Raw genomic sequence first — 27,155 nt, 5'->3', positions numbered from 1 at the left:
TGAAGTCCCCTAACCTTTATTATCTTCACATAGTTAATCCTTGATTGTGCATATTCTCAATTTCACCTTGTGTGAAAAGTGCAGCAGCTTCCTGAATTGAAGGACATCAGTCATATTTTTCAAAGAGAGTTCATTTATTGCAGTGAATTGCATTATATTCAATGCATTAATAATTATCAAGGTTTTCATTTTCTAAGTATTTCTCATACTTGTCACACACACTGAGAAGTGTTGTTGGAGGTATCACGTTGACGCGAGGCAGCCATTGGGCGCACAGTGCAGAGCAGGGGGCGCTGCTGCCTTCCAGCCCAGCTCGTCCCGGTCCTGGCCGCACCCACTCCAGGCTGCTTTCCACCGAGTCTGACAGCTCTGTCACAGGAGTCCGAGGCATACATCCTCTTCGATAAAACAAAACAGGGTTATCTTTAATAGCTAGATAGTTGATATCATTTTCTTATAAAATATAAGGTATTTCTTAGTACTTGCAGGTTTTTATAATTTTTCACTCCAGGAAGTTTAAAATAAAAACTACCACCTTAAACTAAAATAACAGTTAAGGGGAGCAAGATATTTTATCTCTTTACCATTTATTTACTTACCTACCATATTTTTTGCTCCATAAGACGCACCTGACCATAAGACACACCTAGGATTTTAAGGAGGAAAATTAAAAAAAAAAAATCTGAACCAAATGGTGTGTTAAAATATTTAATAAAATACCGTCTTTTTTGCTCCATAAGACGCACAGGCATTTTCCCCTCCACTTTTGGGTAGGGGGTGAACGTGCGTCTTATGGAGCAAAAAATACGGTACTTGCTCTCTGCTTGGCACGGTTCTTCAATTATTTCCACAATAAACTTAAGAAATAGGGAATGTCCCAAATTTCCAAAGAAACTGTGCGCAAGATCGTAGAGCTCATAAACAAGACTTCTGTTCATAGAATGGCTGTCTCCAGAGTTTTTGCATGCTTTGCCATGGCGAGGCTTCCGTCATCGACATGCTCCTGTAGAGGCAGTGTAGGAAAACAAAACTTAATTTTAAAGTGGGTGAAACACTGGAATCATTAGCAATTCATTATGACATAGTACTAATAACAATTATCAATAGAAATGCTATATCTACTATTTTGAAATTTTTTAACTATTCGGAGAAGTTAAACTAAAACCATATATACCCTTCACCTAGAGTCACCAGTAATTAACTTTTTCCTACATTTGCTCTCTCTTCTCCCCTCCCCTCCCCACTTAAAAATAAGTTTCAGGCATCATGGCACCTCATCCCTAAATACTTTAATGTTAACTTATTTTCTTTTTTCTTAGCAAGAGACAGGAAGGGAGAGAGATGAGAAGCATCAATTCTTTGTTCCTGTTCCTTAGTTGTTCATTGGTACTTTCTCATATGTGCTTTAATGGGGGGCAGGCTCCAGCTGAGCCAGGGATCTCTTGCTCAAGCCAGCAACCATAGGGTCATGTCTGTGATCCCATGCTCATGCCAGATGAGTCTGTGCTTAAGCCGGCAACCTCGGGGTTTCAAACCTTGGTCCTCTGCGTCCCAGGACAACGCTCTATCCACTATGCCACTGCCTGGTCAGGCTTGAATGTGTATTTTTGAACATTAATGATGTTGTCTCTAATACCATTATAATTCCTTAAAAATCTGACAATAACTCAATAAAATTATATAATGTTCCTCATTTCCCAAATTATTCCAAAAATGTCTTTTTTTTATTTTTTTTGTATTTAATTGTTATATCTTGTCAACCTCTTTTAATGTTTTTCTGTTGTTCTTGCGTTATTTTCTAATACCTTTGAAAACTTTTTTGAAGAGTCCAGGCCAGAGTATTGCACATTTTGAATTTGTCTGATTGTTTCCTCATTACTAGATTTATTTGACTTTATGTTAAGCATTTTGGGCAATAATACCACATTCGTGATGTATACTTCTGATTTACTATATCCAAAGGCATCTCATGCCAACTTTAAGTTTCTGTTCTATTAATTTGTAATTAGTAGCAACAAAGACTTAATTGTTTGAATTCTTTCTTCATTTTTCAAAAAGACAACAACTGAACGACCTTTCATTCAGAAGCTTTTTCGTCCTGTGGCTACAGACGGGCAGTTGCATACATTAGGAGACCTCCTCAGAGAAGTTTGTCCCGCTGCAGTCACTCCTGAAGGTAATATAATTAGCAACAGTGAAACTTTGCTCTCATTTCTCTTTGTTACCAAGGCAATGTAAGCATTCCGCATTTATACATAAATTTTACAAGTTACTTCAGGAAGATATTTTCATTATCTTGTAGGAAGAAAGCTTTTGAAACAGAAGCCCTTACTATTGAATTTATTATTTCATAAATTATTGACACAAAATAAGGAATTGACTCTCGGGTGGAATAAAATATACTGTTATTACATTAACCTCTTATCACATCTTTGGTGTTCTGTGTCTCTTATTTGTGAATGCAGTTCTGATAAATACTATTTTTAATCTTCATTATGTTTCTTTATTCTAAAGAAATAAGAGATTGTATAGTAAAATTTCTTACCTTTGTTTTTCTTAATCAGATATGCTTGCTTTTCCTTACACTCCTTTATCTAGCGACTCTCAGTTGTACAAAGGCTCAATGTGGTGGCGGAAGGGGGAAGCATCTGAAATACCAGCAAATTGATAACTAGAAGAGATTGATTTAAAACAAAAAATTATTGGCCACTACTCAGAATTACTGAATTTTTTTTAAAATTATTTTTATTTATTTATTCATTTTAGAGGAGAGAGAGAGAGAGAGAGAGAGAGAGAAAGAGAAGGGAGGGAGGAGCAGGAAGCATCAATTCCCATATGTGCCTTGACCAGGCAAGCCCAGGGGTTTTTTTTTGTTTGGTTGGTTTTTTTTGTATTTCTCTGAAGCTGGAAACGGGGAGAGACAGTCAGACAGACTCCCGCATGCGCCCGACTGGGATCCACCCGGCACGCCCATCAGGGGACGATGCTCTGCCCCTCCGGGGCGTCACTCTGTGGTGACTCTAGCCACTCTAGCGCCTGGGGCAGAGGCCAAGGAGCCATCCCCAGCGCCCGGGCCATCTTTGCTCCAATGGAGCCTTGGCTGCAGGAGGGGAAGAGAGAGACAGAGAGGAAGGAGGGGGGGAGGGGGGAAGAAGCAGATGGGCGCTTCTCCTGTGTGCCCTGCCCAGGAATCGAACCCGGGACTTCTGCACGCCAGGCCAACGCTCTACCACTGAGCCAACTGGCTAGGGCCAAGCCCAGGGTTTTGAACCGGCGACCTCAGCGTTCCAGGTCTACGCTTGATCCACTGTGCCACCACCGGTCAGGCAGAATTACTGAAATTTAACAGGTTTTATTGGTTTTAGAGTTTATAAATATATGTTTATAAGGTCTTACTGTCATTTGTCATCCGTATTCTACTACTGAGTTCTCTCATTACCTAAACATTATTTGTGATCATTAAGTCATGGCTAAGTTGATTATAATACGATCTTTGAATCTTAATCTATTTTTGTTGCTGTATAATTTTAGTTTTTGTTAAGAGTTTCAATTAAATAATTTTTTGGAAATATAGTGATTTTTATTTTTAGTAAATTTATTGACTTGTTCAGTAATCACTACAATCTAGTTTTAGAATATTCCTATCACCTCATAGTTCCATTGTCCTTGTTCACAGCTAATCTCTGTTCCCACTGCCGCTTGTAGACAACAGATCTGCTTTTTGTCTCTGTAATTTGCCTATTTTGGATAGTTCACATACGGAACCGTACAAAGTGGCAACTTTTTCGTTTACTTAACATGATGTTTTTGGCTTCATCCAATTTGTGGGATGATTTAGTAGTTTGTTCCTTTACATTGCTGAGTAGTAGTTCATTGGGTATATGATCATTTTATTTTTTCTTTCACCAGTTGATGAGCATTTGGATTGTTTCCACCTTTCCACTTTTATGAATAATGCTGCTATGAACATTCACTAACAGATCATTGTGTGGACATATGTTTTTATTTTTCTTGGATAAAGAGATTCCTAGGAGTGGAAAGGCTGGGTAGTATGCTAAGTTTGTGTTAAAGTTCTTAAGAAACTGCTGAACTTTTCTAAAGTGACTGTACCATTTTACAGTTTTACCAGCAGTATATGGGGGTTCCAGTTACTTCACATTCTCACCGATACACACTTTTTGTCTTATAGCCATCCTGGTGGTTATTGTAGTATTATATTATGGTGGTTTTATTTCCCTAACGACTTATGATGTTGATGTTGAATGTGGTTTCTTGTGCTTGTTATTAAAATGAAATGTCTATTCAAATACTTTTCTTATTTTTTATAGATTATTTGTCTTATTACTGAGTTTTGAAAGCTATTTAAATTAAATATTCTGGATATAAGTCCTTTATCAGATATTATTTGCAAATATTTTCTCCTATAGCAGGTCTTGTTTTTTTATTTATTTTATTTTATTTTAAAGAATAAAGTACTTAGCCTTACCTGTGGTGGCGCAGTGGATAAAGCATTGACCTGGAATGCTGAAGTCGCCAGTTCAAAACCCTGGGCTTGCCTGGTCAAGGCACATATGGGAGTTGATGCTTCCTGCCCCTCCCCTCCTTCTCTCTCTTTCTCTCTCCCCTCACTAGAATGAATTTTTTTTTAAATGAATAAAATGCTTAAATTTGATAAGGTACTATTTATCAGGGTTTTTATGTATTGTATTTATATAGTTAATAATTTTTAAATTTTTTTAAGGTTTTATTTATTGATTTTACAAAGATTGAGATGGAGGATGAGAAGTAGTTGCTTCACTCTAGCTGTTCATTGGTTGCTTATCGTATGTGCCTTGACCAGACAAGCCCAGGGTCTCAAACTGGTAACCTCAGCGTTTCAGGTCAGTGCTCCATCCACTGTGCAACCTCAAGCCAATCTAAAATTTGTTTTCTAATACATAGTACATTTATATAGTTCTAAAAGTAAGATGTATATTGCCTGACCTATGGTGGCACACTGGATAAAGCATTGACCTGGAGCGCTGAGGTCACCAGTTCGAAACCCTAGACTTGCCTGGTCAAGGCACATATGGGAAGCAACTATTACAAATTGATGCTTCTCACTTCTCCCTCATATCTATCTATCTATCCCTCTCTCTCCTCTATCAATAAATAAGTAAATAAATAAGGAAAATATATTTAGAAAGATTTAGAAGTTTTTTTCCCCAATTTTTATTACCAGACCCTAACCACTTCCCCTCTGCAGAGACAACCATTATCGCCATGTTCCTATATATTGGTACAGAGACAATAAAGCAGACTTCTTATTTTTGAAGTCAAGTTACAGAAACTTTGGGATACTCTCAGTAACTTACATGATTTAGAAATACTCAACTGTTCTGGCTTATTTTCTCCATACTGGAAGGGTTTATTTAAAAAATAAAAAAACCTTGTGTAATGTCTATTTTGCTACTGTCTTGAAGATTTGAGAATATAGACTAGTTTTTCCATTTAAAGTATAATTAAGAGATTAATCATTTTTATTGTTAACAGAGATGGGACCTATAAAGCCTTATATTGCCCCCTGTAAGCAATGACTTTCAATCATTTATTTCTCTGCACTGTATTTTTTTTCTATTTTTGTGAGTACTTTGTAATATTTTAAAGAACATTGAAAAAATAACTATCAATTAAGAATAACTGAAGTTTAAGCTATAGCTTAATATTTAAATGGCTACCTTATTTTTTTTCTTAGAGGTTTTTTGACAATCTTTCAAGACATTAGGTTATTTAAGAAATATACTACTAACAAATATTAGGGTATATTTCAAAATGAATATGAAATGATAAAGAAGCATTTGATCATTGGTGAAAATACTAGAGTATCTGCATGTTCCCTGGTCCCCTAATTTTTGTGAACAGTGTACTTCTGTATAAGATCTTTGACTGTTGAGTGAGAACATCACAATGAAACTCAAAACCTTGGAAGAAAACTGTTCTACTGTAATGATCTGTCCCCCAGACAGTAGCAGCACACTTGTCAACAAATACATACCCAGAACAATGCAAGAAAACTTACTAGAGAAGAGCAGGAAGAAATTGGTTGGGTGTTAATTTTGTGTTTGACATTTTTAAGAAACTTAGTGTTATACATTTGTTTTCTTTTAGATGATTTTACTAAATGTTTCTTAGCTGCTTAATTGCAGAACTAGGTTTAGAACTCAAGTCTCCATCTCCTGATCCATTTTGCTGTTGCCATTTATTTTCATTTTCACTTTTTCAATATTTTAACGTTTTAAAAATTATTTGTATTTTTCTGAAATCAAAAGTGGGGAGGCAGTCAGATTCCTGCATGCACCTGACCAAGATTCACCTGGCACACCCACCAGGGGGCAATGCTCTGCCCATCTGGGGCATTGCTCCATTGTCAGAGCCATTCTAGCACCTGAGGCGGAGGCCATGGAGCCTCCTCAGCACCCAGGCCAACTTTCCTCCAACAGAGCCTTGGCTGTGGGAGGGGAGGAGAGAGACAAAGAGGAAGGAGAGGGGGAGGGGTGGAGAAGCAGATGGGCACTTCCTCTGTGTGCCCTGACTGGGAATCGAACCCGGGATTTCTACAAGCCGGGCTGACACGCTACCACTTAGCCAACCAGCCAGGGCCTATTTTAACTTTTTTGTTAGTTTAAAATAACATTCTGAAATGTTTGCCTTTTCCCGTTTTTTTCCCCCATTGACCTGAGAGAGAGAAGGGGAAGGGGGAGGGAGAGATAAGAGAGAAACATCAAGTCATTGTTCTACCTAGTTATTCTATTTTGTTGTGCACTCATTGGTTACTTCTGTGTGCCATGACCGGGGATTGAACCCGCGACCTCGGCATGCCTGAACGACACTGCACTGAACCACCCGGCAAGGACCGCTTTTCCTCTTTATTCTGTGTTTTGTGTTTAGTAGCTCTAATCTCACTTATGTGCTGTTCTCCTTTATGGTATTTCCTGGTACGATCTTAGGAACCTGAACTTTTATATTAATTTTGTTATTTTATAATTCCTATACTGTATATGATTCTGACCACTCTTGTTGAATTTATTAAAATGGTGGCTGTGGCAATTCATTCAGGAATTTAAATGAAAAGCAGCCACATGCTTTAGGCCATTAGAATACACCTTTGTGCTCATTTCCATTCCTCACCCAGATCACAGTACATGTAGGCTGACACGGCCCTACACAAGAATGGCACACAAATTTATGAGGCTTTATATTCCTTTAAGGATTAATAAATTTTTAGCATGCCCTACATGTACATCTACATCTATTCCTGAAGAATATACCATTTGATTTCCTGGGGGGGGCTTGTTTTTGGTTTTGGTTTTTGGTTTTTGTGGGCGGTTTTTTTTTAGAGAAAGAGAAAGGGAGGAGACAGTGTGAAAAGCATTAACTCCTAGTTGCTTCACTTTAGTTGTTTAATGATTGCTTCTCACACGAGTTTTGACTGGCAGGCTCAAGCCTAGCCAGGGACCCCTTGCCCAAGCCAGTGACCTTGGGATTATAGTGATGATCCTGCGCTCAAGCCTGTGACCTTGGGGTTTCGAACCTGGAACCACAGCGTTCCAGGATGACACTCTGTTCACTGTACCACCACTAGTCAGGCTCCCATGTATTTTTTTCAAAGGGTTGATGAGGTAGCCACTCACAACTTGAATCTACAGAACTGGCCTCTTAGGTGATTACAGATGCTATGGGTGGATATCTTTGTGTGAATCTTCTTCCCATCCAAATTGTCCATTCTTTTATTGATGGTGGGACATATACACACACAGACTTAAACTCACACACATGCCATACACATGCATCATTGAAATGATATAAATAGCACCTATACTGGTGAAGTACTTTTGATTGTACCTTTCATACCAGGAAGAGGCCACATTTTTAACACCAGTATCTTATCTTTGGAAAAACTTTTGCCTCTTCCTTTTGTCACTTCATATTGGAAAGTATTGTCATTTCAGGATCTGTGGGAATATCCAGAAGAGGTCACTATTTCAGTAAAGAACTGTTTACTGTCTGGTTCAGTACACTTGTGACATTATCAAACATGAAGCATTTTAAAGCATCTGCAACCCAACTTAGGTTGAAAGAGAAAGACTTTAAGATTGGTTGGGTTTGGATAAGAACTGGCTTTCATCACATGATAAAGAGAGAAAGTACTTCATAAAAGTTACATGGCACCATTGTCTATGACTCCTTATAAGAAGTGATTCATGCATGAAGGAATTTTGCCTTTATTTCATCACATGAAGGTAGAATGTACTTAATTATGAAGACATGCTTTAGGTCATTGTTCTTGTGGAGTAACTAGTGAAGCTTTGTGCGTTTCTTTTTGTTGTTTTATAACTGGCAAGAGGAGTTAGCCAAGTTAGAGGTAACAGGAAGTAACCAAAGGTGAGCTCAGGTAAATTTTTTCTGTGGTGTCAGCTTTAGTTAATATGACTCAGAGAGCTAAGCTTATGTACCAGACCTGAAGTGAAATATTATTTTCTTTGCTCATTAAAAACAACATTAAAAAAAAGTTAAAACCCATAGCTTTTATTCTTTCACTTGGAAGAATACAAAACACCTATAAGCTTTGCCCAATTATATTTCATTTTCCAGTTTTCTAATGTAGTGTATAAAAACCTAGAGCTTAGGCTTATGAGACTAAAAATGTCTATTTATTTGTTTTTAAAATTTTATTTCCAAGTTCTAGTTGATCAGTACTCTCTAACAGTTAGGCTGCTTTAGCCCTGAATGCATGTTGATATTTTGCAGATGTAGAGTATGTACAAGGAAGGGCTCACACTCCATGGCAAATGATTAAAGATTCCTGGCATCTCTTCCAACAAGTAAAGTCCTGTAGCCACTTGCCTTTTTTCATTTCCATTTCTGTCCTGCTTCCTGGGAACTTATTTACTTTGAGACCCTTCTCAACCACCATTTTAATTTTTGGTGTCAAACTGATGTTGTAGATTTCATTATTCATCATTAAGTTTCTTTGCATTATACTGTATTCTGGCACTTGGGATATTAAGATGTGTTAAGACATAGTTTCTACATTTAGCAATCTGGTCCAGTTGGAGTGGACGGAAAGATATACAGATGTGTATACCTAAAAGGGCTGTTTTATTCATTCTGTAGTCGGTAGTGAAGAATGAGCTAAGTCTTTTTGTTTTGTTTTGTTTTGACAGAGTCAGAGATAGGGACAGATAGGCAGGAAGGGAGAGAGATGAGAAGCATCAATTCTTTGTTGCAGCACCTTAGTTGTTCATTGATTGCTGTCTCATATGTGCCTTGACCAGGGAGCTACAGCAGAGTGAGTGACCCCTTACTCAAGCTAGTGACCTTGGGCTTCAAGCCAGCGACCATGGAGTCATGTCTATGATCTCACGCTCAAGCCAGAAACCCTGTGCTCAAGCTGGTGACCCTGGGGTTTCAAACCTGGGTCCTCCATGTCCCAGTCCAACACTATCCACAGCGCCACTGCCTGGTCAGGCAAGAATGAGCTAAGTCTTAAAAGGTAAGCAGAAATTAGGTGAAAAGGAGGGACCAGCTCATATACCGCATGACTACCATATAGGTAGAACCTTTCATCATCTACCCACAGCCTGATTGTTAAGGGGTAATAGTTGGTCTAAAATGTCCCTATTTATCTCCTATAAATATGCAGAAAATTTTCAGTGAGGTCAGAAATGTGGGAACAGTACTGAGGAACTAAGTAACTTTGATCTATTTTTTTTCTCAATTAGTACTTTGGAAGATAATTTTAACAATTTTAGGCTAAGGGAATCATAATACCCCATTAGGCATTCTAACTTGTAATTTATATTGTTTTATTTTTACATATACTTTATAAGAAACCACAGAATAATTTTCATAAAAAGAAAAGATGATTTATTCCCTTTTTCTTTCTTTACTTTATATGATTAGATTGTTTATAAAGTAAATTAACTGGTATTGTAATAATTTTTTCAGACATAAAGCAATTAGAGCAAAGAAATAACTAAATTTCACATTATTCATCCAATGAAGATCCTTCTTATTGAAGTTTGAACCAGCAATGGTCACTTTTCTTAGCATGATGGTACCTTCCCCCAAAGAGGTGGCATTTCAATTTGCAAGCTTGTATCCCCAGAACAGGAAACCTACAAATGCCCAATTTCAGTTATGCTTTTTTTTTTCACTTGTTTCAAATTTGTTTTTATCCTAGTTATCCCTTTATACCTTCACACTTTTTGGTTTGGAAGATCATTTCAGTAGAGTTTTTTTTGTTTTTTCCCTTTAATGGATCCAGGTTTCTTATTCTATAAACTAAGGAGGTTTCCTAGTATCTGTCTCATAGGATGGGGGATGGTTGTAGGGTTTAAATGAACAAAAAGTTTAAGATTTTATAATCATGTTATTCCAAGGTTTGACAATTTTTTCCTTGTGGTTTTGGTATTTTTTCACAAATAAATGTGTTTTTGTTAAGATTTTTATTTATTGATTTTACAGAGGTGGGGGGACAGAAAGTTGCTTCGCTCTAGCTGATCATTGGTAGCTTGTCGTATGTGCCTTGACCAGGCAAGCCCAGGGTTTCAAACTGGTGACCTCAGCATTCCAGGTCGGTGCTCTGTCCACTGCTCCACCACAGATCAGGGCAGGCCAATGTGGTTTTTTGTTTTTTGTTGGGTTTTTTTGCTGTATTTTTTGATAAACTCACTCTGCAGAGACAAATACCGTATTTATGCTCCATAAGACGCCACCTGACCATAAGACACACCTAGGGTTTTAAGGAGGAAAATAAGAAAAAAATATTCTAAACCAAATGATGTGTTAAAATATTTAATAAAATACCGTATTTTTCGCTCCATAAGACGTATGGGTGCCTGGCCAGGCAGTGGGGCAGTGGATAGAGCGTCGGACTGGGATGCGGAGGACCCAGGTTTGAGACTCTGAGGTCGCCAGCTTGAGCACGGGCTCATCTGGTTTGAGCAAGGCTCACCAGCTTGGACCCAAGGTCGCTGGCTCGAGCAAGGGGTTACTCGGTCTGCTGAGGGCCCATGGTCAAGGCACATATGAGAAAGCAATCAATGAACAACTAAGGTGTTGCAACGAGGAACTAAGGTGTTGCAGCATGATTGATGCTTCTCATCTCTCTCTGTTCCTGTCTGTCTATCCCTATCTATCCCTCTCTCTGACTCTCTGTCTCTGGGGAAAAAAAAAAAAAAAAGACACACGGCCATTTTCCCCTCCACTTTTTTGGGGGAAAAAGTGCATCTTATGGAGCAAAAAATATGGTACTTCTTGTTGTTCAACCTATGTACAGAGGTGTAAATGTATGGTGAACTCTGAATATAAACTGATACTGTGACTGCTTTATATCTTAGATTATGGCAAGATGTCCATGCCACTGATACTTATTTTTAGAAATTAACTTCTGGGCATGATTAGAAACACCAGCAAGATATAAGCTAAAGTATCTCCATAGTTACTGTGACCAGCTCTATTATCATTTACTTGTTAAAATATAGTAAAAGTAAAAAATTTAAGGCTAGAGGTCCAAAAATATTGCTGCTAGTGAAGTTTTTTTATTGAAGACTAAGCATTAGAATGCACATTTATTTGAAGTGTGCAGCTGTCCACAAGAAGGTCCCTGGAAGAAGGCCCTTTTGTGATTTTGCTGAGTTAATGTGAGCCCAACAGGAGGGCCTGGATCACTGAGTTCTGATGGGAGTCTGGCTCTTCTGGTGTCATCCTACCACTCTCTGCTTTTTGTTGGTTTTTCTTCCTTGTTGGATGCATATTTTAGGTTTAAGAAAATTACATAGTCTTATTCACAGTGGGAATTCAAAAAGTTCTTCAAATGTAGCCCTCAGGAGCAAAAATCTTCTATACTCGAGTTTGGACAAAAGCAATTATCAGTTTTAACTTGATAATTATACTTTATTTTCCCTTCGTCTGCGTGCTTTGTCCTGGCACATGAATAACACGGACTGATATTGGTGATCTAGAATCTGGTGGAGTTATCTATTGACATATGTTCTAAAATCAAAGAAATAATAAACTGATTATTTTTGTTAATTCTCCATTAATGAAGATGAGAGTACTGGACTTGTCAGAAGATGCTTCTGATTTCCCCTAATTATTTTTGTTTATCTAAATCTCAAGAAGTTAAATGAATTAACATCACTTTTTAAAAGTAAGAACAAGCACTGGACAATTAATACTTTTATCTTTAGCATTAGATAACAAAATTCTCTTAATAAAATAATAATGCATGCAGGCAGTTAAAAGTTTGTCATCTCTTTGTAATTATTGTCTATATTTTAGATGAAACAATTCTGAACTAGTCTGTTATTCACACTTGACAAATATTAATGGGTTTTGTTATACCCAACTAGAATTACTGGCTCATTTTATGAAAGCAGATCAAAACATTTGAACCTGTATTTTCAAAGTTATGTTGGGGGCGCAGGGTAGTAAATGAACAAGTTTTAATTTCTAACTTTCACTGCATTTTTATGTTACTGTCAGGAGACTTGTAGTTTATTTGAATGCTCTTACAAATCACTGAATTTAAAGCAGTGTTTTATTTTTAATAATATAGGATTGTTTTTTAGTTTAAATTTTGGTTTATGTCCTCATTAAGGAATATAAAGATTATAAGCAAAAGTCAATGAAAGAATTAACATGGCTATGTTTTGAAAATCTTATATAAAAATGTAAAGAGTTAGGGCTCTGGGATTATTATGGGCAGAAATAATTTTAAAAGATAAAATTTATGCATCAAAAGAGATATGTGATATATATTAACTGTGATATTATATGTTCATTAAGACCTGTACTGCTAAGTGAGTATAGATCCGGAAGAAGTTAATGTAAGTATTTTTAAATGGGTTTGTATTTCTCTGATAAACAGCACTCTCCTTCTGTTTGTGATCATAGGATAAAAGCTCTGTAAGCTTGTATATGTTCATTTTTACTGCTACATCATGTAGTGTGCTCTTAAGATTGAGATCTCATTCCCCAGGAAGCATTTCTGTCTAAGATTAATTGCCCTTTTAAAATCAGCGTTTGATGTATTCCTTTGGCTATATCCTGGCTTGGTTTAACCCTCTTTGACCTGACCTCACTGACTATTACTGCCGAGGCTGAGTCAAAATCCTTCAACATGATGTATGCACTTCAGATTTCAGCCTGTGGTTTTTCATGTCAATGGATTCAATTAGTTGGCGTTTTACTAATGAACATATCAGAGGTTAAAGAATTTGTTAGAACAAAATTGTTCAAAACAGTAGGGACCAAAAGGCTCGTCTCTTTATTTGTTTAAAACTTTTTCTGAGATATTAAGGATTATTTAGAGGTTTTACCTTCAGCATCACACATTCCAAAAGAGCAAATCAAGTCATTTTCTGCTAAATTATAAAATGTAAATATGAAGCCACAAAGCTAAAAACAATAGTTAAAATGTTTAGCCTTAGATTTCTATTATTACATATTCACAAGAGTGAACTAAAAAAGAAAGTTATTTATTTAAACTGAAAACTTCTGATTAAAAGCATTTTCCCATGCAGCTATACCAACCATTTCTTTAGCTTCCTTGAAACTCAGAGATTTTACATATTTAGTGTACTTATTAATAGTAAGAATGAAACTTATGCATCTCTCTAGAATCTCAAGTGACCTGGTTTTAAAGACATTTAGGTCATATGTCAAGTTGAAAACTGACTAAAAAGTGACGCTTAAAATGCAGATTGGGTTGGGGAGGGCTGTGAGCTGAGGCTCACAGAAAGCTCCGCAGGACAGATTCCTTACTGCGAGTTCTCGAATGGGGCGTATTTTAAATGTATAACAAATTTTGGAAGTTGCACACCACCCCCCACCCCCAGCCCAGAATGTTGTCATCTTAAAAAAAAAATAAAAACCTTACCTGAGGCCTATTAAGCACCATATTCATAGCACAGTAGGGCTTATTTCATTTGTCATCACGGCTCAACTGAACACACACGGGAGAGCACTGCTGGCCTACCCAGGGGTTCACAGCACTCAGGAGCTTCTGAAAATGTCATTTATTTTATTGTTTTGCACAATGATTGAGACTTTGAATTTTTATTGTCATTCTTTTTATTTCCTAATTTTTAAAATTGATTTGAGAGAGAGAGAAACATCTATTTGTTGTTCCACTTACGTATGCACTCCGTGATTGATTCCTGTATGTGCCCTGACCAGGGATCAACCCCACAGCCTTGGTGTATCGGGACAGTGCTCTCTTACTAAACTGAACTACCTGGCCAGGGCATTGTCATTTTTTTTATTTTAACACATTCATAAAATTCATGTGCCACACTGCATAATAATATGCAGAGTCTATATCATATTAACATGAAACCATTCTCCTAGCCCTTTGCATGCTAGCAGTAAAACAAGTATTCTCATAATTTTGTGTTCAGGAAGAAAATTACAATGTTTACTTTTTGTTACTAAAACATAATCTTTTAAAAACTGATCTTCTCTCTTCACTATTAGTAATATATTTGACACTTAAGTTTTTGGGAGTGAGCAGGAGGGAGGAATGAGGAAGAGACTCACTCACTTTTTTGAATACCTACTATGTCCAAACCCTATGCTGAGTTCTTTACTTGGCTATCCTGTTTAATCTTCCATGAAACCCTGAAGATTAGAATTCTAATCTAACCACACTATAAAAGGAGGAAACAGACTCAGAAGGTTAAGTGACTTGTCTATTAATTCAAAACAAGTGAATTATGAATTCAATTCTAAAGGAAATATGTTGCTGTGTAGGCATAAAAGACTCCTAAACTAGACCTGGAAGGCATGTTAGTGACCTCTGTTCTAGACCAGTGGTTTACAAACTGACCCATAGAGTTCTGTCAGAAACTGTCTGAGGTTGTAAGTCAGTAAGCAGCAGGACTTGAGAGACAGGCTCAATCCACAGCAACCCAAGCTGCCCCACCTTCACCTGTGTTATATGTTGGATATCTGCATAAGAATTTATTTGAAGAAAAAATTTACATTTATATTATCATAGAATTTATTCAAGGGACCATTTAAAAACAGACTACTAGCCCAGAGATTGATTCAGAAGGTATGGAGAAAGGCCCAGCTTATGTGTGTTTTTAATTTTCCAAATTATTCTGATCACCTGTCAGATTTGCAAATCATGGATCTAGATAGACACCTTCATTAATATACATATAAAGAAACACCCTAAAGGAGATGTGAGGCTTGCCCAGAGCCCTTCATTACCAGAATTGGAGTTCAGGTTGCCTGCCTTCCAGTTTGTCGATCCTTCAGTCACCTTGCTAACTCTCAGTGCATACATAGCTGATCCTTTCTCATTTATGTCTCATATTGTTGTATATTTTATATTTAAGATAATGTTCCTTATATTATGTACATATGTAGGTCTCATTTTTTATATGTACATAATAAATTACCGTTGTTTTAAGTTCATAATTTTTGTTAATGAGTTGTGTGGCTAATCTGAATTTTATTTTTTTATCTTTTTTGTGGCGGGGGTGGAGAGAGAAGCATCAACCTGTTGTTATACTTAGTTGTACACGCACAGGTTGCTTCTCATATGTGCCCTCACCGGGGACTGAGCCGTGACGAGGGCTTGAACCGGCGCCTTCATGATCGAGTTGGTGACTCCGAGACCGAGCATGCAGTCTCGGAGCTGCAGGTGGACACTGTTCACTGTGCCACCAGCCAGGGCTCCTTTTGCTTTTATGTGTAGTTTGCCATTCTAATCATACAGCCATATCTTTCTGAATGTATTTTCTTACAGAGTCCCTTAAATTGTCTAAAAATAGTCACTAAAGTGAGTGATTCAGAATTGAATTTATTTTTATTATGCTATTGGTGATAATACAGAATTATAATACATTTATATTTTATCTTATTTTAATACTTGAACTTATAAGTGAGATACATATGAGAAAATTTAATTGTGATAGTCTGTTTATTGATATATGGACTCTAAATGAATTGAATTCCAATTCAACCTACAGAAAATATGTCTAAAATTTGTTTCTTTTTCCTTAATTCACAAACCCAAAGGCTTTATGAATCACTATTTTTATATTTAGAAGGTGAATTAAAATAATTTTTAAGTTTTCTATGTGAACCTAACTGGTGGTGGTACAGTGGATAGAGCATCGACTTGGGACACTGAGGTCCCCAGCTTGAAACCCCAAGGTCACCAGCTTGAAGGCATACTCGCCACCTTAAATTTGGGGTCACTGGCTTGACCTCTGGATCATCAACTTGATGCCAAGGTCGCTGGCTTGGGCCCCACCCCATCAAGGCACATATGAGAAGCGCTCAATGAACAACTAAAGTGAAGCAATTATGAGTTGACACTCATTTCTTTCCCTTCCTGCCTCTCACTAAATAAAGGAGGGGGAGCAGGAGAAAAGAAAAACCTGACCAGGTGGTGGCACAGTGGATAGAGCGTCAACCTGGAATGCTGAGAACCCAGGTTTGAAAGCCTGAGGTCACTGAATTGGGTGCAGCCTCATCGGACTTGAGCACAGGACTGTGGATTTGAATGTTGGAACATAGAAATGACCCCATAGTTGCTGGCTTGAGCCCAGAGGTCACTGGTTTGAGCAAGGAGTCACTGGCTCCACCGAGCCCCTGGTCAAGGCACATATGGAAAAGCAATTAATGAACAACTAAAATGCCATACTACGAGTTGATGCTCTCATCTCTCCCTATCAATCTCTCTGCCTGTCTGTCTTTCTCTCACTAAAAAAAAAAAAGAAAGAAAAGAGAATGAAAAATTGCTATATGGGCATTCAGTCTACAAAATAATGACATGTACTCAGCATGTCCAGATCGGGGAGAAATGATAATTAAACACAAAGTGTGATTCCTGGACTAGATCCTAGACTGGAGTAAAAATAATTGGGATTGTTGATAAAAATTTTGAAGTTATTACATAATATTTTATTGTGGGGACTATAAAAAATGCTTTTCCTCTCACCTTCTAAGTTCTTTTAGCTGAGCTAATAGTTTAAATGACATTCAGCAGATTAACAGTAGAAAGTCAAAATTTAATACATGTGTACAAGGAATTCACATAAGCATGAAAATTCCAAAAACAGTGAGGCAAAATTGGGTATATACATCATTTTGGACAAAAGATGGTCTTAGACTTTAAAGATGAAAATGGGCAATTTACAGGTAGCAAAAGAATGCCAAATACATTTCTGCTAGGCAACTTAGAAAATAAAAGAACCACAGGGTGGGGTGGGATCTCTACCTGGAGTCTCCGTATGTGTCATACTTAAAATAGGCTAAGGTGAACGTGCTAAACTCCTTCCTGGAACAGCTCTTTCCATCAGAATCTGCATCTCTTGGGCTGGAAAGGGGAAGGTCAAACATTCTGAGTCTTGTTTCTTAAAAACCAGCTTAAAATTATTGAAAGGCAGTTTTAGGGTAGCATAACTGGTCCCTTTCAATATCAGTGTTAATTTTTTTAATTTTAATAGCAGAAAGTACACACTAAAATATTCAGGGGTAAAGAGCTCAATATTTCTAATTTACTCTCAAGTGATTCAGAAAATAATTATATATACACAGAATGATAAAACAAATTGGGCAAAATGTAAACAATTGATGAATCTGGGTAAAGGGGAATTTCTTCTTTTGTTTTGGCAACTTTTCTATTAGTTTGAAATTATATCAAATCAAAGTTACAGCCCAAAAGTGCCTATATAAGAAACTTTCATGTAGAGCTCATTCACTTAATTACTAATTACTGTCTTGGTGTTTGGCTACTTTAAAGCATCAAACTAACTTCAAATAAAAATTTGAGTGGGTGAAGTGTGTAGTAACATTTTTTTCCTGAGTCATTTACTTTGTAGTGACATTTCTTATTCCCAAGTATTAAATTCTAGATTCGCCTTTTGAAACACAAAGACATATTTACCAAAAACAAATATCATCAACTGTTTCCTTTCTACTGCTAGGGGGGGAAAAAAAGCATCTGCTCATTTTTCACGGCTCCGTTTTGTTCTTTCTGATATTACCAGAATGTATTGTGGGAGTCAGTGGTGAGCATCCCCGAAATATGCCACCCTGGCATGCAGATTATTTTAGATTGAAATCAGATAGAGCCCAACAAACTCAGGAAGAGATTATTACTCCCCCTTTCTCTTAGATTCATGCTTTGGGAAGGGAGCTTAGACTTAATCACTTTAAGCATTTACACCCTAGCATTAGTTAGGAAGACCAAGCAAGTTAGGCTACATATCTCCCCCCACTAACCCCCTCCCACTGTCTCTTAGTTGCCTCCCAAGAATTTCCTTCCATGTGCTTCCTCAACTACCTAGAAACGTCTATTCACACTCCTGAAATCTAATACCCCATTTCCCGTTTTCTCCTTTGTCCTAAACTGTCATAGATACCCAGTGTTGCCCATAGATACTCCATCTTTGGAGTTTTCATGCTTATGTGAATTATCTGTGTGCACGTATTAAATTTTTTTTATTTTCTCCTGTTAATATGCTGTATGTTGTTTGTATTATTCAACCAGCCAGAAGAACTAAAGAGGTAAGGAGACCTTTTCCCCTGCCCAACAGTACAGTCATGCTTTGTTGTTCTTTATGGTAGCATGAATTTGGGTGATAGCAGATATACTTCTTGGCTTATCTGAAACAATTTGAGTTTATGTTGGCTGAGTAGCTCAGCTGGGTGACGCATCATCCTGAGAAACCAAGGTTATGGGATCAGTCTATGTATCTCTCTCTCTCTCTCTCTCTCTCTCTCTCTCTATCTCTATCTCTATCTCTGTTTTTAATAACAATTTTCTCTTAATTTTAACCTTTTGTTGTTTTAATAGTTGTGCTAGCCATCAAAAGCTATTCTCAAAAAATTAATTTTGGCAATGTATTTAACCATTCACAGAGTTATTAAACCCTGAAACATTGACTAACATTACTAAGTGTTGGGTACTTTGCTAGGCACTGGAGATGCTGCGATGAATAAAAGAGAAACTGTAGTTACCATTAGCAAGGGAATTGCTGTGCCATTGTAAGAATTCCTCTGGTAAAAGATAAATTTACACATCCCTCTGGTAAAAATATTCACACAGGTAAAATACTTAGCAAATGCAGGCTGTGACAAAATAATGCATTTAAAATTTCAAACTATTGGATTGAAGGGTATGACAGTCCTGGATCCATTCCTTTGTTGTCTAAATTTAGTAAGTGACATGACACTTCAGTGTTGCAGTTAAAAGTGGCCCCAATTTAAAGCAGAGAATCTGTGCTGCCTGTGCAGGTTGTGACATGTGATTTATTGGGTTTGTTATACAGAGTGTTTGAATCGTGCTTATGTTCTCCAACTTCTGTTGTACAACTTCAAGTCTATTTCCTTTTGTGTAATAGGGTTGGTCATTTGCCTTTGAAACCCACGATGCATGAATGTGCAATTTAATATCGGCTCCCACATTAAGATACTTTAGGCACGCTATATTGCATACTCAAGTGTTTCTTCTCCTTGGTTTCAGAATATCCAAAAACGACCCTGGCTTAAGGAAAAACTTTACAGATAAGGAACTTTTACTCTTATGCCACTGCTCTTTCATTTTTTGACTCAGTGCTAAGTAGGAGGAAGGTTCTGAGAATATTAAAATATTTCAAAGAAATATGTAATGAGAATATAAAGAGAACTACACCGGAAATGTTTTCAAATATTCTAAGAAAGATTTAATACAGTAAAATTTGGCAATCTAGAATTTACAAAGAATACATCATTCCAGATAGTGGAGGGCTTATCTGTTTGATTGCCAACATTTTAAAATCTTCTCAAAGTACTAATACTCTGCTTTCTATAGTATTCTGTATATAGCTTAATCTTTTATTTATAGATGATACTCATTACAAAAGCCAATCATTGTATTACCACTGTGATCACAACTGTGTAAAAAGCATGTATTGATATCAATACAACAAAGTTTGGCAAACAAAACAATGGTTAGTATTATGAGGTGATTTTTTCCCCAAAAAATTTGTTTTCAACTATGACACAGTGATTCGGAGGTTTGTTTGGCTCTATTAGGGTTTGGTAGTATTTTTGTTAACATTTTATTTTTGGCTTTTTTTTTTTTTTTGGCAATTCTCTGTAGTGTTTTTGTGCTCTCCCTTATTGTCGATCTGTTGACTGTCACCTCCCAGGACTGTGCTGCCTCTAACAGGAAGTTTAAATATTTCTTTAAAAGGGTCTCTTGTTTCAGGTGCCAGCCAAGCCATTATCACCATACATCATCAGCCCATTTTGCCTGGACGTTAGAGTACTAGAAATGCAAAAGTCATTTTGAACAGTGCAAAAAGGGGAAAGTAGGATATTTCCCTCATGTGGTTCCATGAATTTCATTTTCTTGTTTTCTATTTCCAGAAAGCTGAAAGGTTTAGACATTGTGTTTTGAAGAAACTGAGAGACACACAAGGACTGTGCTAAAGCAGTGATACAAACTTTCTTGAAGGCTCTTTTTTTTTTTTCTTCTTCCCAAAAGAGGAGTATGATTTTGCTTTCTTTGTTTTTCTGGGTGTTTCTGTTTACTTTAAAGATTGTGAGCACATCATATCAAAATCATAAAAGACATAAAACTAACCTTAAATTTAATTTGTAATAAAATTTGAATATAAAAGAAAAGTGTGAATTGCAGCACCCTTTTAATTAGTAAATGGGTGTTAACAAAATATCAATCATGTTTCCTGACTGAAACAGAGATCCCTGAGTCAGACTCTCAGTTCCTTCTCATTAAAAGTTTTAATTCTTATTCTAATAATGTCTCTAAAACTTTGATATATAAACTTTCTGAACACCTTTACTGAAAATTAATCTATAGCTCCCATTTATTTTATTAAACATCTTCCTAAACACAGATCTTATTGATGATTTCTCACATATTTATTTTATTTATTTTAAATATATATTGACCTACTTCATATACCCATCCTTTTTAATTGCCATATAGTATAGTTTTTAATGTATAACTAAAATAAATTTTGGTCAGTTGATACAGTGGGTTGTTTTCTTCACTATAGTTTCATTAACGTCAGTCTTAGGTAAGCACAGTAATTAAGAAAGAATGAATACTTTCACATATAGCAACAGAATTTTTATCAGAATTCATTGTAACCCTCAGGTTTCTGTTTTGGGTGATACATATTGCCACATTTGAACTTTCTCCATGTCCACATTTCCTGCTTAGGAGACAGACCAGGTTTAACCTGTTGAAGCTGTAAAATGCATCTAATCACTAAGGACTCTCAAAAGGCAGATTATTTTTTCTTCAATTCTTTTGAGTCATATTGATTGTTATTGGATTTCTTTCTTGGAATAGATGGGGAAAAAAAGAATCAAGTGATGATTCATGGAATTGAGCCAATGTTGGAAACACCTCTGCAATGGCTGAGTGAACATCTGAGCTACCCGGATAATTTTCTTCATATTAGTATCATCCCACATCCAACAGATTGAAGGATCAACTATTTGCTTGAACGGAATCACCCTTAAACAGGATTTACCAGAGCATGTCACCCTTCTGCTTCAGTCAGGTCTGGTGGAGGCAGCCTGACCAGAAACCCTGCTGCAAGCCAAACAGGAAAACGATTCCAGGGCTGATAAGGGCACTCGGGCTGGTCTTACTTTGCATCACCACTGCTTTTCTCCAGTGCCGTCATTAAACCTCAGCTGCGACATGAAAGACTTTACAGGACCACTGCAGGTCTTCTGTTTTCTTGTAAAATATAATGAAGCCGAAACCTTTGGCCTAAGAAGAAAATGGAAATGTGTGCCACTCAATTTGTATTTCTGATTAACAAATAAACAGGGGTATTTCCTAAGCGACCATAGTTGAACTTTAGCTTGAGGGAGTGGAAACATTGGTTTAATTTTCAAGAGAATTAGACTTAAGAAAGTAAAAGAGAAATTCTGTTATCAATAACTTGCAGCAATTTTTTGTAAAAGATCAAATTACAGTAAACCCATCTTTCCTTAATGAAATTTCCTATGTTTACAGTCTGTCTATTGGTATGCAAACAATCTTGTAACTGATCATGAACAGTGAGAGATTTTTAAATAAAGCTTCGAAATATGTTTTGTCATTAATAACATATAGTTTTGTCACTTTTCCATTACTTTCTGACTCGGACAGTAGATCACTGTGTTTACCCTTACATGTAACCATTCGGACTGGTCTTCGTCGGCATGGAGTTAATGTAGGGCAGTGGTCCCCAACCGTTTTTGGGCCATGGACTGGTTTAATATCAGAAAATATTTTCACAGACCAGCCTTTAAGGTGGGACGGATAAATGTATCACGTGACCGAGACAAGCGTCAAGAGTGAGTCCTAGACGTATGTAACAGAGGGAATCTGGTCATTTTTTAAAAATAAAACTTAGTTCAGACTTAAATATAAATAAAGTGGAAATAATGTAAGTTATTTATTCTTTCTCTGCCGACGGGTACCAAATGGCCCACGGACTGGTACCGGTCCGCGTCCCGGGGCTTGGGGACCACTGATGTAGGGCTTAAGAGAACTGGTCTCAGGAGCTGTCGTAGAATTTCTAGCTGCTGGTTTTTAAATCTGTGTTCTTTACACACTAAACTAACAGTAATGTTACCATTTATCTTTGCTTTTTTTTTTTTTTTTTTTTTTTCATTTTTCCGAAGCTGGAAATGGGGAGGCAGTCAGACAGACTCTGCATGCGCCCGACCAGGATCCACCCGGCACGCCCACCAGGGGGCGATGCTTTGCCCCTCTGGGGGGCATCGCTCTGTTGCCTCCAGAGCCATTCCAGTGCCTGAGGCAGAGGCCACAGAGCCATCCCCAGCGCCCAGGCTATCTTTGCTCCAATGGAGCCTCGCTGCGGGAGGGGAAGAGAGAGACAGAGAGGAAGGAGAGGGGGAGGGGGGAGAAGCAGATGGGCGCTTCTCCTGTGTGCCCTGGCCGGGAATCGAACCCTGGACTCCTGCACGCCAGGCTGAAGCTCTACCGCTGAGCCAACCGGCCAGGGCCTCTTTGCTTTTTTATCACTATCAGATCATGGTATACTAAGCCTCTGTCTAGGATAATTTTACATTTTTAGAAAAACTGATTTCTTTCCAAGCTGGTCTTTTCCATTGGCTTCAGGTCTAATATTTCACTGTGGTCCCTGGCCACAAGTCTTTGAAATCTAAAGATTATTGAGCTCCTGACTGCAGTAGCTTTTCCTTAACTTAACCAAAAATATTCAGAGGTTACTCAATTCTTACTATAAGGACATTTTGCTGCCGGAATTCTGCCAGCTGGAAGTACTTCCGCATTCCAGTCACTTCCAGTAACCTAGCTTGCCGTCCATATTGAATGTGGGCCCATTTGGGCATGCTAAAGGACAGAGTACCATATAATAATGGTTTTATATTGCACAATAAAAATGAATGATTTTCTTATAAAAATTATGAATATTTGTTTTTATTTTTATTCATTTTAGAAAGGAGAGAGAGAGAAGGGGGGAGGAGCAGGAAGCATCAACTCCCATATGTGCCTTGACCAGGCAAGCCCAGGGTTTTGAACCGGCGACCTCAGCATTTCCAGGTCGACACTTTATCCACTGCACCACCACACGTCAGGCCTAAAAATTGAATATTGAAGTGAGATCCTGCGAGTGCTCACTGCTTTCTTTCTCCTTTTGTGATTTTCACTAATAGCAGACTTATTCACAAAGTGAGATAAAGTTCATCAAGGATCACCTATTCTGGAATGGAAGGTGCAAGGCTCAATCAGATGGAAAAGCAGGCCACCAATGTGATCAGAGCAAAAAAGCAGGTAGCAGGTAACTGCCTTGTGTCAATAAGATGAACAGTGCCATTTTAGTACAGGCAGAAAAAAATAACAATATTTGAGTTACTTAAGGATAAAAAAACCCTACTGACTTGTATTTTTTTCAAAAGAAGTTGATCTGAATATGATGGTCCACATGAAAAGTGTTTATTCATCTCTTCAGTGCAGGGATTTTCCCCCTTGATGTTTTGACAGACTGAAGTGAGCTTCAGTGAGCAAAAGGATCCAACGCCAGGGAGAGCTACACTGTGAAGAAAAAAGTGTGGGAAGAGCAGTACTTTTGCACACGCAAGGCCTTGCGGGGTGGCCGCAGTGGGCGCCTGTGAGCTGCTCGCACTCTCTCCTTCCAGCCCTGAAAGGAAGTGTGAAGCCGTTTACAACTACCCAGTCCTACTTGTTCATTATTATACCAGCATCATAACTAGATTTCTCTAGTCCCAGGCAAGTCAAGTCTCCAGGACCCAGAGGGAAAATAGAGACAGAAATTAGTGCTGGCCTAAATATCTATTTTGGGGGTTTTTTTTATTTGAATATTTAAATTTTATGGTTTATTAAAAAATTAAAATTTTTGTCTGTCTTTATTTCTAGATGTTGGAAATGAAATTTAGATAAAGCAAGATACCTATTGGAAACTCATTAAAATTTCCTTAGTCTTATACTAGTCAGAAGTTTAAGAAATAACAGTTCTGAGAGATAAAGGAGACCATAGGAAAGATTGGAGAAGGCCGCAAATCGTTATATGTTTGTTTAACTCATTCTTGGTAGTGACTTCCCTAAGAAAATGAAAATGTGTTTTAAAATAATTTGCATTGTTAACCAGGAGGGAATAAGTTCAACCTGAATAAAGTAAATAACTGCTTGCCTTTCATAATGTTTTGTGAATGATCTTGGTTTTAACCACAGATAGTGTTGAATTGATCAGCACCTGTGTATCTGGAGACCAAATAGCCTGATCATAATTGAATCCAGTTGACTTACTCGTCTCTATAGCATGGTGATGTATCAACATACACCAATCCGTCTGAAGTGAACCCATGAATAGACTCATCAGTTATGTTTATTTCTCCCCCTGCCCCCCATTCACTGGAAACGAGATAGGAATTGATGAGAAAACAATGTACAAGATTTGATATTAACTGACTAACTTTTAAAGGTTATTTTTCTAGAGTGTATTGAGGTTACCTTTTCTTTAAATTTTTGGAAAATGTAAAGGGTTATTGGGTCATTCCAGAGAATAAATCTCACTTTTATTTATCATATTATTGATAATAGTAAATAGATATTTAGGTCTTGGGTAAGTTGGGTTCCCTGTTAGATGTGCTAACGTAGTTAAAGTGTAGAATCTTGGGATATGATAGGAAAAAAATCAAGTGGTAATATTTATAGTGAGAGAGACAAAAACCACAAAACTTTTCCTTCCACATTCTGAGTTCTACTGTGGTGGACAGTTAGCACAGCAAGGACTACAGGCCGGGCACAGGAGGCCACCAGGCGGAGAGCCCCAGCTGCCTGGCAGTGGGTAAAACTGGGATAACAGGGACCTCACCTCCAGGGTGACCTTTCCTCCCTTAGCTGGTCATACAGTTTAGACCCCCTGACCCTTCCTCCCCTGGCTAGTCAGGTGGTTTTAGACCCCATTAGAGGAAGAACAAGGGGCAGGAGAGGAGCCTCACCACCGCCAGGCAAGCCCTCACATGACCACTCCCTTAAGCATTTACCCCCAGGGATGATATCTAGACCTCAGCTGTGTTTCAGCTTCAGGCCCAGAAAAGCAACAAAACCAGCCAACTGATACCATGACTGACCTCAGGACCAGCTGTATTGACCAATGACCCCCTGTGCTGTGGTGCCCACCAATCACTTTAGACCAGGGTTCCCAAAACTACAGCCCGGCGGCTCCCTGAGGCCATTTATCCAGCCCGCGCTGCACTTCCGGAAGGGGCACCTCTCATTGGTGGTCAGTGAGAGGAGCACATTGACCATCTCATTAGCCAAAAGCAGGTCCGTAGTTCCCACTGAAATACTGGTCAGTTTGTTGATTTAAATTTTCTTGTTCTTTATTTAAAATATTGTATTCCCGTTTTATTTTTTTACTTTAAAATATGTGCAGTATGCATAGGGATTTGTTCATAGTTTTTTTTATAGTCTGGCCCTCCAACGCTCTGAGGGACAGTGAACTGGCCTCCTGTGTAAAAAGTCTGGGGACCTCTGCTTTAGACCTAAAAGGACACACCTGGAGAGCTGATGAATATTCTATTGAGATTCTTCCCTGGGACCTCCCCTAAGAGCTCCACCTTTTAAAACCCTTAGGACAGAGGGTCCAGCTCTTCTAGGAGCTCGCTCATGCCTTTCCCCTTCCTCTTCCCATCCTCAGGCACATTTTCCTTCCCTCTCTGTCTCTTCTAAGCCCTAAGGGACCCCACGAGACTTGCAGCCAGGGCAACAACAGGGCAGCCAGGGCTCATCCTGGGCTAACCCCTGAACCTGTCGGCAAGACCTTCTTTTCTCTGACTTTCCTCCTGCATGGCCAATAAATCATCCTTTACTTGCTGCACTTTGTCTCGATTAAATTCTTTTTTTCAAGAAGATGAGAATCAAGGTCTCGTCATTTCACAGTAACACTTCCAGTTGGGCTAATCAAGTTAGCATAGAGGGATTAACAAGAAAAATCAAAATTTTAATATGTGTGTACAGGGAATTCACATAAGCATGAAAATACCAAAGAGTGAGGAAGAATTTGGAATATATGTCATTTTGTTCAAAGAAGAAAAAGTGAGGCCCTGGCCGGTTGGCTCAGTGCTAGAGTGTTGGCCTGGCGTGTGGAAGTCCTGGGTTCGATTCCCTGCCAGGGCACACAGGAGAAGCACCCATCTGCTTCTCCACCTTTCTCCTTCTCCTTTCTATCTCTCTCTTCCCCTCCTGCAGCCAAGGCTCCATTGGAGCAAAGATGGCCCAGGCACTGAGGATGGCTCCGTGGCCTCTGCCTCAGGCACTAGAATGGCTCTGGCCACAATGGAGCAACGCCCCAGATGGGCAGAGCATTGCCGCATGGTGAGCATGCCTGGTGGATCCTGGTCGGGCGCATGCAGAAGTCTGTCTGTCTGCCTCCCTGCTCCTCACTTCAGAAAAATACAAACAAAAAAAAAGTGAGGTAGGAATCTGAGATTTTTGAAGGAAGAAAAATCACAGGTAATTGAGGAAGAGAGGGGATAGTGCTTGGCAGGCCAATTTTTGCTTGGCGACCCAAAAACAGTGAGACAGCAGGGCATGTAGCAAATGAGCCCCTGCCTGGCTCTTCCCTGTC

General features: G+C 38.2%; 1 protein-coding gene across 3 annotated transcripts in view; it reads left to right on the top strand.

The window, feature by feature from the left end:
• The window catches only part of ATG5 (autophagy related 5), a 161,629-nt gene extending 139,487 nt beyond the window's left edge, over nt 1-22,142 (top strand). For all 3 annotated transcript variants that reach the window (XM_066248280.1, XM_066248282.1, XM_066248281.1), the window contains exons 7-8: nt 2,059-2,176; nt 21,371-22,142. In XM_066248280.1, coding sequence (XP_066104377.1) covers nt 2,059-2,176; nt 21,371-21,507 — 255 coding nt within the window. In that variant the 3' untranslated portion in view covers nt 21,508-22,142. The remainder of the gene's footprint in view (nt 1-2,058; nt 2,177-21,370) is intronic.
• Nucleotides 22,143-27,155: the final 5,013 nt, after the last annotated feature.

This window comes from Saccopteryx bilineata, chromosome 12 (genome assembly GCF_036850765.1).
Source record: "Saccopteryx bilineata isolate mSacBil1 chromosome 12, mSacBil1_pri_phased_curated, whole genome shotgun sequence".
Taxonomy (NCBI): Eukaryota; Metazoa; Chordata; class Mammalia; order Chiroptera; family Emballonuridae; genus Saccopteryx; species Saccopteryx bilineata.
The sequence above is the reverse complement of the archived record's forward strand: the minus strand, read 5'-3'. Positions and strand labels throughout refer to the sequence as shown.